Here is a 12,782-nt window from a genome sequence, read left to right as displayed (position 1 = left end):
AGATGGGGAAATAGTGAAGGAGAGGGGGTGGGGAGCATTACTGGGAATTCTCAATGCGCTTACCCACCATTGAGCACGTCTACAAGGAGTGCTGCATGAAAACATCAGCCATTACCAAGGATCCCTACCGTCTAGACTATGCTTTCTACTTCCTCCTACCATCGGGAAGGAGGTACAGGTGCCTTTGGTCTCACATCACCAGGTTCAGGAACAGTAATCACCCTACAAACACCCGGCTCCTGAACTGCTGAACAGTTATCACCCTACAAACACCAGGTGTGGATAACTTCACTCACATCAACTATGAACTAATTCCACAAACCTACAAACTCAATTTCAAGGACTCTTTACAACTTACGTTTGCAGTATTGTTTTTTAGACAATTTGTCTCATTTTGCACATTGCTTGTTTGTCCATCTTTATCATAGTATATCATAAATATTTATTTTCCTATAAATGCCCACAAGAAAATGAATATCAGAGTAGTTTATGGTGACATATAGATACTTTGATAATAAATTTACCTTGAAATTTGAGTTTGTGTCATATTAAATGGACGATGGCTAATTTAGTTGTACCATTACCTCTGCAAACCCATCAATATCTCCATTTAATCTAATCTAATCTAATTTCCAGAACATTAATGACCCTCAGGGACCTGAGATATTATTATTTTTTAATGTTTTTATGTAACTCTTATGTTTTTCTGCTATTATAATTATATGTGTTTTATGTGCTGTGTGTGACTGTTGGTTTAGTGTTTTGTACCCTGGTTGCAGAAGAACACTGTTTCATTTGACTGCATTCATGTGTATGACAAAAGACGGACTGGTAGGTTGGTTAATTGGTCATTGCAAATTATCCTATTATTAGGCTAGAGTTAAATAGGTGGGTTGCTAGGTGGAGCAATTCATCTGCTCTAGATGTCTAAATAAAATAGAATAATTAGTAAACATGATTCTGATTCTGATAGTTGGTTTCCTATTAGTCAGCCAATCTTCTAACCATGCCAGCAGGTTATCTCCTACATGTTAAGCTTTTTTCCTTCAATTAACTTTAACACTTTACCTTATCAAATGCCCATGGAAACCCAAGTGTGGTACACTGGATACTTCTTCAAATAATTGATCAAATGTGATTTCCATGTGAACTTGGCCTTATTATCTTGAGTTTTTTCTTAATGTTTCATTGTCATGTCTTACTTCTAACACACCCTTGCTTTCTGTCCCTGTGCTTGAATGTGGTACACCCTGGCCTTGTCTATAATCCCCATGGTTTTGATAGGATGAACTTGTAGGAACCTCTGGCTTTGACAACTTCCACAGAAATAAAGAATTGCGGGCACTTGGCTTCAGCTGAAACCTTGTTGGGAATATCTCAGACAGAGAAAGCAAGAAGACTGATTATTTTTTCTGAAATCATTTCTCCCTTGTCTTTGTTCCAGACTTTGTAGAAAGCTTCAAATGGTGAAAATCAGAATTACAATTCTCTTTCAAATTCTGTTTTAAAATTGCTGACATGCATTCCATCATTTGTTCAAGGATATTATGCATATTTTATTTACAAGTTGCTCTCCAAGAAATTTTGCATCGTAGTTACATTTGGTAGTTGGGTCGAGAAATTAGAACAGAGGCAAAAAAGAAGATTTGAGACACAGGAGACAGCAGAATCTGAAATATGAAGCAGTAAACAATCTGTTGGAGGAACCAGAAATACTGACAGTTCCTTTTCCCCTACAGACGCAGCACAACCTGCCGAGTTTCTCTGGAAGATTGTTGGTTGTTTAAAAAAATATCCTAAGCTGTTGAGTTTTAGAGGCAATGCCTCAGAAAGGCAGTATCCACCATTAAAAGACCACATCTCCCAGGACAGGGTGGCAGGGTGGGATATGTCTCTACCAAAGGAGGCGCAAGATGTTCCTTCCCCCTGCCAGCCTGTAGGTCACCCTTGGGCAAGCTGTGGTACCTACTTAACCCCCTGATCAGGGTCTTGTGAAGCCATGGGAGCAGGTGGTGGATGATCATATGAGCAGCCGGTGCATATCACAAGTCCTGGTTATGTGACCACTGACGCCAGGCAGACAATCTCTGAAGAGTATTGATAATGGCTGGAGTCACCCATCTTGTAAAGACAGTGTCCAGAAGAAGGCAATAACAAGCCAGTTCAGCAGAAAAATTTGCCAAGAACAATCATGGTCATGGAAAGACCATAATTGCCCATACAATAAACGAAATGGCACATAACGAACACACAATCACCCTCTTCCCATTGCTATCATTAAGGAAGAGGTACAGGAACCTGAGGACATCCACTCAATGTGTCAGGAACAGCTTCTTTTCCTCCTGTCAGATTTTTGAATGGACAATGGATCCATGAACAATTGCTCATGATTTTTTCCTCTCTTTTTACACTACTTATTTAATTTAATTTTTATATGTATACTTAACATAATTTTCAGATTTTTATTATTATGTACTGCGCTGTACTGCTGCCGCAACATATGCCAGTGATATTAACCCTGATTCTACATGCACTTCTGCAGCTGCTCACAGAATCATCAGCGTGGCAATTCAATATCACGGTACATTTTACACTCTACGTGATTGAAGTCAATCAATCTCAGAATACAATCAACAACTGTTGTTGGAGCCTTTGAATCCACACAGATGATCAAGCAACCACCTATGCAAGCCCTACCCATAGCATTTTGTTGTTCTCTAAACTGCCCTCTGATTGTGCCGCTCATCTGCACACCTGGGATCATTTACAGTAGTAGCCAATTAATGTCCTACTAGCCGCGTCTTTCCAGTCTGGGATGAAACTGGAGCAAGCAGGGGTAAGCCGGCACGTAAGCAGCACCGAAAGTCATATCCGAATCTGGGTCATTGGAATTGCGATAGAACAATGGAGAGAGAACAGCAGAACACCATACAGGCCCTTCAACTCATGATGTTGTGCTGATCCTTTAACACTCGAAGATCAATCTAACAGTTCCTTCCTTCCCAGCTCCCATTCTTTCTACATTTCATGTGCCCAAGTCTTAGCCTAAGTGTTTCTCAAATATCCCTAATCTATCTGGCTCTACCACCATTCCATACACTCACCACTCGCAGGGTAAACACTTCCCTCTGACAATCCCCCCCCCCCCCCCCACCATCTTTACTTTTTCTGATCACTTTAAAATGATGCTGTCTTATATTAGTCATTTCATCCTGGAAGAAAATCTCTGGCTGTCTATTCAATCTAATCTTCTTATGATCATGTACACCTCTATCAAGTGACCTCTTATCTGCCTTCACTCCATAGAAAAAGCCCTAACTCACTCGAACTATCTTCGTAAGACTTGCTTTGCATTTCCTCTGTATTGTTACTCTGTGACCCCCTAGAGTCCTTGAACCATCTGCTGATGGGAACTGATTCCCACTGTTCATCTACTATACACTAAACATGCCACAAACCCATACATCTCCATTAAGATTCAAGAGTCAAGATTGTTTAATGTCATTTCTAGTACACAGGCATAAAGGAGAACAAAATAATTGTTAATTCCGATCCAATGCAGAATAAATAATACACAATAAGATAAAGAACACAATAATTCAAAAAAACACAATAAATATGGATAAATATATAAGGTGGCTTATATACAGAGATTGATTGTATGTCCATAAAGTGACATTAGGTACAGGAGTGTTAGTACAGAAGGTGATTGACAGAAAATAATTAAGTAGTGATGGGAGTGGAGGGGTGGGTTAGTGGGTGGAAGATTTGATCAGCTTTACTTCTAAGGGAAAGTAACTGTTTTTGAGTCTGGTGGTCCTGGTATAGATGCTATGCAGCCTCCTTCCTGGTGCAAGTGGGACAAACAGTGCATGAGCAGGGTGGGTGGGATCCTTCATGATGTTACTGGCCCTTTTCTGGCACATTTCTGTATATATATTCTTGATGGCAGGTTGGCTGGTGCTGGTTTAACTACTGTGCGCTGTGGTGCAGTTTTCGTACCAAGCAGCGATGCAGCACATTCTCTGTTGCGCACTTGTAGAAGATTGTGAGTGTTGGTCTGCACACTCCAGCTCTCTTCAGCCTCCTCAGAAAGCAGAGGAGTCAGTGAGCTTTGCAGATCCTGTAGAAGGTTTCCTGGCACCATGAGAGATTGCGTGAGATGTGCACTCCCAGGACTTTGAAACCACTCGCACTTTCCACTGGTGTGCCACCAATGTAAATCCTCTCTGTACGTACTGTCATGAAGGAGAATACTCCCAATATAAATTGGTGCAGCAATGGGCAGCACAGTAGCTTGGTGGTTAAGGCAGTTGTTTTATCACACCAGCAATCGCCGATTGGGGTTCAATTTCCTCAGCAGTCTGTAAGGAGTTTGTACATTCTCTCTGTTCCCACGTGTTTTCCCGTTGGGTGTCCTGATTTCCTTCCACATTCCAAAAATATACTGGCTAGGGTTAGTGAGTTGTGAGCATGTTGGCGCCACAATTGTGCCGACACTTGCAGGCTGCCCCCAGCACATTCCCAGCTGATCTGATTTGATGCAAGCAGTGCATTTCACTGTACGTTTTGTTGTTTCAATCTACGAGTGGCAAATAAAGCTCACCTTACCTTATGAATTGCATCTAAAAATCCTCATTCCCAGAAAGGCAGTCATAATTTTCTTCTGCAATCTCTCTCGGAACTGTGCTTGCTTTCCAAAGTGCCGTGGCCTGAATTAGATATATGACTCTACTTGTGACCTAACTTTTGTTTCATGAGGATTATATAACTGCGCCGTTTAAGAGGAACTCTATCCCAGTTAGGACAGCAGGGTGGATCTATTGCTTGTTCGTTGGGATTAGTGCTGATGGATACTGATGTAGTAGATCTAAGGCTCTTTTTCAATTCTGTACAACTCTTTGATCCTATAACTCCCTGCTTCACACTCTGTACCTCTACTAATGAATTCTAAATTCCCGTACGCACTACTGACTATTCCAGCAGCTGTCTGACAATTTCAAACGGCCCTTCCAACCACTGAGCGTACCTACATGAAACACTGTTGTAGGAAAACAGCATCCATCATCACACATCCCACCACCCAGGACATACTGTCTTCTCCCTGCTGCCATCAGGAAGAAAGTACAAAAGCCCCAGAACTCACAATACCGGGGACAAGAACAATTACTACCCCTCAACCATCGTGCTCTTGAATAAAAGGGGATAACTGCACTTATTGCCGCATTACTGAAATGTTCCCACAACCAATGAACTCCCTTTAAGGACTCTTTATCTCATTATCTCATGTTCTCGCTATTTATTGCTATTTATTTATATTTGCATTTGCACAGTTTGTTGTCTTCTACACCCTGGTTGAGCTTTCACTGATCCTGTTATAGTTACCGTTCTATAGATTTGTTGAGTATGCTCGCAGGAAAATTAATCTCAGGATTGTATATAGTGACATATCTGTACTTTGATGATAAAATTTACTTTGAACTTGGTATGTACACACCCTCCAGAATTGTACCAGATAACCTAAATTGACTCTTCTCGTTCTTCCTATTAAAATGAGTTCAGCCACTGAGGATTCCCCCCCTCTTATGATCTACAATGATTTCTGTTAACTTAGTCACTTGGCCTCACATGTGGTAAATTTTCCTCTGGAGTCAAGGCCTGTGAATTTTAAGGAATACGGGAAGTCTGTTCCTGTCCATGTTTTTGTGCCACTTATATAATAAGACGTAGTGCTAATTGGTCTTAGTGGACATAGCTATAGCTGAACACAAAATTCTTTAGTTACATGATTTCTCTTTGACCTAGCTAGATATAATATTCACAGTAACTTAAAATTCGAACCTCACATGACCTTAGAATTTCTTGGTAAATCTTTGAACATAACACATCTAAAAATTTGTGATTTAAGACACAAGACAAAGGAGGAGAATTAGGGCATTTGGCCCATTGAGTCTGCTCTGCCATTTCATCATGGCTGATTTATTACCCTTCTGGTTATGTTTTGTAATTTCAAAACATTAAACAGATTCAAGGAAAGACATGAGAGTTCAAGAATGTGGGTGTAAGGTTGTCTTTTACTTTAAATGATGCATACGTTTCACTATGTAGCATAATGACATACACGATTAGTGTATTTTTACAAATCACCCATAATTATTGTTTAAACTAATAAGAATGCATAATCAACCACTATATATACTGGATTACTCAAGTATTATTGAAATATTAAATACACAACAACTCTCAACCCCATTCTCCTGCCTTCTCCCTGTAAGCTTCGATGTCCTGACTAATCAAGAACCTATCAACCTCTGCTTTATATTTCAGAGAAAGAGGTTCATTCTGGTAGAAAAAAAAAGAATAAATTAATTCCCATAAAAAGGGAGGTGATTTGTATAACAGGACTAGAGTGCCAGTGATCACTGATCAGGGTTCAATTCCCACTGCTGTCTGTAAGGAGTTTGTAAGTTCTCCCCTGACCACATGGGCATCCCCTGTGTCCTTCAGTCACCTCCCACACTCCCTAGGCGTGCAGCTTACAATTAGTGAATTACGCGCATGCTATGTTGGTGTTGGAAGTGTGACAATTGCAGGGTGTTCAGTATGATCTTCACTGATTTAATTGACACAAATGATGCATTTCACTTTATGTTTTGATGTTTCAATGCATGTGTGACAAATAAAGCTAATCTTTAAAATAACTTATTTAAAGATACTGTCCAGCAACAGGACTTTCCATCCCAACAAGCATGCACCACCCAACTACAGCCAAGTGGCCAATTAACCTACTAACTCGTGAGGAATGCGGAATGTGTGAGGAACTCGGAGCACTTGGAGGGAACCCACATAGTCACGGCAAGATTCTTCTATATCCTTACACATAGCAACAGGAATTGAACCCAGGTTGCTGGTGCTGTAACAGCATTACATTAAGTGCTATGCTACTCTGCCTATTTGCTCAACCTTTGTGTTTCTAGTAGCCATTTCCAATAGGTATAAAGTTATGTCACACTGCACCCATGAAATCACTACATAAAGAACTTAATGTTAAATATAATTTTGTTTTGCATGCTTGTGTTAACACTGAATGAATGCTAAGTTACAAAACGTATCACATTAATATCCATTTATATTATGCATCAATTTCATATAAGTAATTAAATTTCTTTTAAGGTTCAGTTTTATAATGTTCTAAGTTGATATGTATATTGTGGAACAGTTGAAGTAATGTTCATTTGAAACCAGTTTCATTCTCATTAACCTATGGTTAATATAAGGCCATAATACTTGTCTCAAAAAAACTTGCAGTCACTAAAACTAATTATCTTTATGGTTCTTAAATAGAAAAAAAATCATAATATTCTCCCACAATTAGTTCGTAATATATATATAACAAACAATAAAAAGAGCACGCATTTAAAGATATGAGACCGGACAAGATAGCAAGAACGTAACAGGTGCTGGAGTACGATTATCCAGTTACATGGCACAGGTTAATATTCAGTAGTGTTAGAAGAGGCAGTCATGCAAGAAATAGGTGTTGCCAAGGTCTGTGTTACACTTACCAACCTCCACAATACTAGAGCAGCTGGGGCCTGTGAATCCTTCAGGACACTGACAGGAAAACGATCCCTCTGCCAACCCTGCCATGCACGTACCACCATTCTCACATGGATTGGGGTCACATAATTCTCCTGTTATGGAAGCAAAACAGAGTAGAATTAGTGGCTGTATTAAGATCGAAGAAAGTTACCCAAAACAAATTGATAAAAGATAACTGTGATATTTCAATCAACTCCATGTAAAAGTACAGAAAATCCATAGCCTAGCCATGCAGAAGGGAAATTACTAGTTGGTAGGTGAATCTCATTAAAAGTTTGCCAATGACACAACTTCTTGTTGGCAGAAACTCAAATGGTGATGTGGAGACGTACCAAAATCACACCAGAGGAGTTTTGATGTGCCACCAAAGACCCGAGCAAGTTTCACTAAATGTGCCTTGGTGAACATTCTGACTGGTTGATCACAGCCTGATAGGGACCCTCCAAAACAAAGATCAGGGAAAGCTGCAGAGGGTTTCAAACTTGGCAGCTCCATTGTGGGCACTCCCCAACATCGAAGACATTTTCGAAAGGCAAAGCCCTAAACAGATGGTATCCATGTGTAAGAATCCACATCAAATGGCACATGCCCACTTTTCATTGCTACCATCAGAGAAGAGGTACAGAAGCCAGAACACACAAACTCAGCAGTTTGGGAACATTTCTTCCACTCTGCAATTAGATTTCTGAATGGACATTGAACCTATGAGTGCTACATCTCTTACTGTACTACTTATTTATTTACTTGTAAGAATATTTCTTATTGTAAATTATAGTTCTTTTAAAATTATTTATTGCCCTATACTGCTGCTGCAAACCATCAAAGCTCAGGACGTATAGTTTATCAGCGATAGTAAACCGGATTCTACTCTGATCCTAAATAACCAATTCCAAATTGATTCTAAGCTTCTTCTATAACAACCTGCTACTTTACTGGTGCCTTAATATGCCTAACATTCTGGGTAATCACCTATACTGTCCTATAGTAAACAATTAAAATATTAGAAGTATTATTGAACAATATTAGAAGCAAAACACAACACCATTTCTATCATATGTTTAAAGTTATTATTCTGCATTGTAGCTGAGTCATTGTAAGGCAGTGTAGAGAATCATAAAATTATAGAGCACTACAGGATACAAACAGGCCCTTTGGCCCATCTAGTCTGTGCTGAACTGTAAATATGCCTAGTATCATCAACCTACACCCAGACCATAACCCTCCATAGCATTTCCATCCATGTACCTATCCAAATTTCTCTTAAATGCTGAAATTGAACCCATGTCCACCACTTCTTCTGGCAGCTTTTTTACTCTCTCACTACCCTCTGAATAAAGAAGTTCCCTTCATGTTCTCCTTAAACTCTTAACCCTCACCCTCTAGTCCTAAATTCATCTAACCTCAGTGGAAAAAGCCTGCTTGCTTTTACCCTATCTGTGCCCTTTCTATTGTCATTCATATTATAGATATTATCATGTTACATCATAGTATCATATTGAAAGGTAAATGATTTCTCAGATCACTAGGTATCTATAAAGAAAGCAATTATATTTCTGTTACCACAAGGATTACCTGTATAGCCTGTATTAGTTCTCCATTTCAGAGTCAAGGGTTTGAATAAAAGTGTTCTTTAAATCTAACTGAGCTATATTACATTCCAAGGCATGCTTTTCTTTATTTATTTAGCTATGACAACGAAAAAGACTTGCCAGTTCAGAACGACCAGTGCCAATGCTTTCAACCTGGTTGAAGCATTCAATTAATGCAAAAAGAAACAACAATATTAGAATTATAATTAGTTTATTATTGTTATGTGTAGTTCAAAGTAAACTTATTATCAAAGTACGTACAGTACTAAAAGACTTAGGCATGTATATATATAGCTAAGGTGCCCAAGTCTTTTGCACAGTAATGTATTTCTCAACATAGAGTGGATAGTGAGTCTGTAAATCTGGTGGAGCAAAGGATGTTGGAATGGTGAGGGTAAAGTGTCGTGGAGGGGTGTGGGATAGGAAGCAGAAAAGGAGTGCTAGGGAAAGGAGTTGGTGAGGGTGCAGACACACCCAGCCCAGAGACTCCAGGCAAGGTCATTTGATTCCAAACAATTGGTGTATTGATCATTACAGAATGTCTCTCAGGTGCTTCCCACTCGCTCTCCTTTCCCTTCCCTTTTTCCAACAATGATCCCTTCTCACTGACTCCTTCCTACTCTCAGTCCATAACACAGACCCATATCAGAATCAGATTTATCATTACTCACATATGTCATTAAATTTGTTTTTTTTGGGGGGCGGGCAGCAGTACAGTGCAAAACATTACATCACTTCAGAGCTGTGCAAAAACCTAGGCATCATAGCTATATATTTATAGGTAAGACTTTTGCACAATACTGTATGTGCCACAATATACAGCCCTGAAATCCCTTCTCTGGTGGGGCGATCACCGTAAATACAACAAAACACAATATAATCAACGAAACAAAGCAGACAACCTGCAGATACAAAGAGAAAGAGGAAACAAGAAATAATAATAATAAATAAACAATTAACATTGAGAATATGAGATGAAGTGAGTCCACAGGTTGTGAGAAAAGTTTAATGTTGAGGTGAGTGAAGTTATCCCCCCTGGTTCAAGAGACTTGGAGCGTCAAACGAAAGAAGGTTTAGCTGATGTGACTTCTAGAATCTTGTGGAGAAAGTTATCTTAATCCATAAAAAAACAGGTTAGCACACGATTGCAGGGCAGCTGAGAGAACTGGAATGCACAATGGTTTACTCGAAGTGAATGGAGTGCTGCAGTGTCTTTGGACTGTCAGTGGAATACCAATATTCAGCCCAAGCTCCTATAGGAATGCCCAAAGCTCATAGTAATCTCTTCCTTTTGTAAAAATATCCCTAAGAAATGGCTTTGCTTAATGTTTTTGATTTAGTGGTTGCCCTTTCAACCTGAACATTCATTATGAAGCCATTACCAATTACAGGACGATATAAGAAATAGGAGCAGGAACAGGTCACCAGGTTCCTTGAGCTTGCTCCATAATACAATATAGTCAATGGTGTCCATACATTCACATTCTATCTACTGATCCCCATAATCCTAGAATTCTCCACAGTTCAAAGATCTATCTATCTTAGCCTTGAATACATTGAGTGACTCAGGTTTCACAGCTCACTACACTAGACAGTTCAAACAACTCACAAAAACACAAAGGAAAGAAATTTATCTTCTTCTCAGTCATAGAGTGCTCCACACAGAAACATACCCTTCGCTCATCTAGTCAGTAGCAAACTGTTATTTTACCTAGTCCCATCAAAATAGACTTGGATTATAACCCTTCATAGCCGTCCCATCCATATACTTATCCAAAGTTCTCTGAAGTGTTGCAACTCATTCCACACCCTCAGCACCCTCTGATTGAAGGGGTTCCTGCTCAGATTCCCTTTAAATATTTCACCTTCCACCTTAACCTACAGACTCTAGATCTAGTCTCACCCAACCTCAGCAGAAATAGACTGCTTGTGTTAACTCTATCTGTTATCCCCATAATTGTCTATACCTTTATCAAATCTCCCCTCATTCTCCTTTGTTACAGGAAATAAAGCCCTAATCTATTCAGCCTATAACTCAGGTACCCAAGTCCCATCAAAATTATTGTAAATTTTCTCTGTATTCTTTTAATTTTACTGTTATCTCAGAATTCCTTTGTTGCTATTTGTGTGTGTGTTTTTTTTTGCATGGGGGCTGGGGGTTGATGTTTTTCTTTGAATGGGTTCCATGGTTTTCTTTGTTTTGTGGCTGTCTGTGGGAAAGACAAACCTCAGGGTTGTAACCCGTATACATGCTTTGATAATAAATGTACATTGAAACTTTGAACCTCTGTCCAAACATGGCCTGAAGGAATGGACTCTAGAGGGGCGGGCCAGTCTGAATTCCAGCATACTCAGTGGAATTCGGGTGTTTGAGAGGGGTTCCTATAGAAATATAAAATTACAACAGGCACAAATGAGATAGAGGCAGGGAATTTTGTTTCCACTGCTAAGTGAGACTTGAACTAGGAGATGTCGCCTCAAGATTTAGGAGAATAGGTTTCAAAGTTCAAAGTAAACTTTATTCTCAGATTACATACATGTCCTTAAGGTTGTTATAGCCAGGGGTGGAAATGTAGATAGTTCCCACTATCTATTAAATGCTCCCAATGGTGTGCGCCTCAAATAGCCTCTGACAACCAAGTCCAGCTCCTGGCCTTCACCTGTGGCTGAGCTACTAAGCCCAGTGGCACAGTTTCTACTGACAGGAGAAGGGGCAAAGGCAGGTTACTGGTGTTTTAAAGTCAGTTGCTTTGGGCAAATGGGGCTTATCAGCCATGGTTGGCTGCCCATCTAGGAGAGGAAACCTCTGATTTCAAGCCTCCGCTGCCTTGCGGCCATACCCACTCATGGGAAGGACTTCGGCAGTAAGCCCCAAGGGAAAAAGCCAGAGGTGGAATTCAACGCTGACTGGCAACTCCTGCGACGCTGCAGGTACTAAACTGTATCAACCTCTGCCGTTCCCTTGGATTCATCAGGTGCGTGGAGAACGGGGAGCTTGCTACGTGGGCAACAGCTTGCTCTCTATATCGTGCTGCCCAGGCCTGTGTACCTAGATAGCTAGGATGCAGCATCCATGGTCGACCCTGACTGCTGGAGGCCTCACTCAGTCACTCACTCACCGTAAACATTCTTTATCCTGTGGGCATACTCAGTAAATCTATAGAATCGTAACTGTGAACAGGATCAATGGAAGAGCAAGAGCATGGAAGACAACAAACTGTGCAAATGCAAATATAAATAAATGGTAATAAATAATGAGAGCATGAAATAACCAGATAAAGAGCTCTGTTATTTCATGTTATTTATTGCTATTTATTTAAGATGGAGATGAGGAGAAACTGCTTTCCCCAGGAAGTAGAGAAGCAGTGGAGGCTTCTTCATTATCTATATGTATTTAAAACACAGTTTGATGGATTTTTGCATAGTAAGGGAATGAAAAGTTACAAGGGAATGGCAGGTAGATAGAGCTCAGTCCACAGCCAGATGAACTATGAACTTATTGAATGGTGGAGCAGACTTAATGGGCCAGAAGACTGAACCCTGCTCTCAGTTCTTGTGTTCTTATTCCTGCATGCAGAGTGACCAAAGCAG

The 12,782-nt window shown here is 40.0% G+C and overlaps 1 protein-coding gene across 1 annotated transcript in view; it reads right to left on the bottom strand.

Annotated features, from left to right (window-relative positions):
• Positions 1-12,782, bottom strand: part of edil3b (EGF-like repeats and discoidin I-like domains 3b) — a 302,390-nt gene that overhangs the window by 208,162 nt on the left and 81,446 nt on the right. Inside the window, exon 2 of the mRNA XM_059969361.1 lies at positions 7,566-7,694. Coding sequence (XP_059825344.1) covers positions 7,566-7,694 — 129 coding nt within the window. The remainder of the gene's footprint in view (positions 1-7,565; positions 7,695-12,782) is intronic.

The sequence above is a fragment of the Hypanus sabinus genome, chromosome 5 (genome assembly GCF_030144855.1).
Source record: "Hypanus sabinus isolate sHypSab1 chromosome 5, sHypSab1.hap1, whole genome shotgun sequence".
Taxonomy (NCBI): Eukaryota; Metazoa; Chordata; class Chondrichthyes; order Myliobatiformes; family Dasyatidae; genus Hypanus; species Hypanus sabinus.
This window is presented reverse-complemented; position numbering and strand designations above follow the sequence as displayed.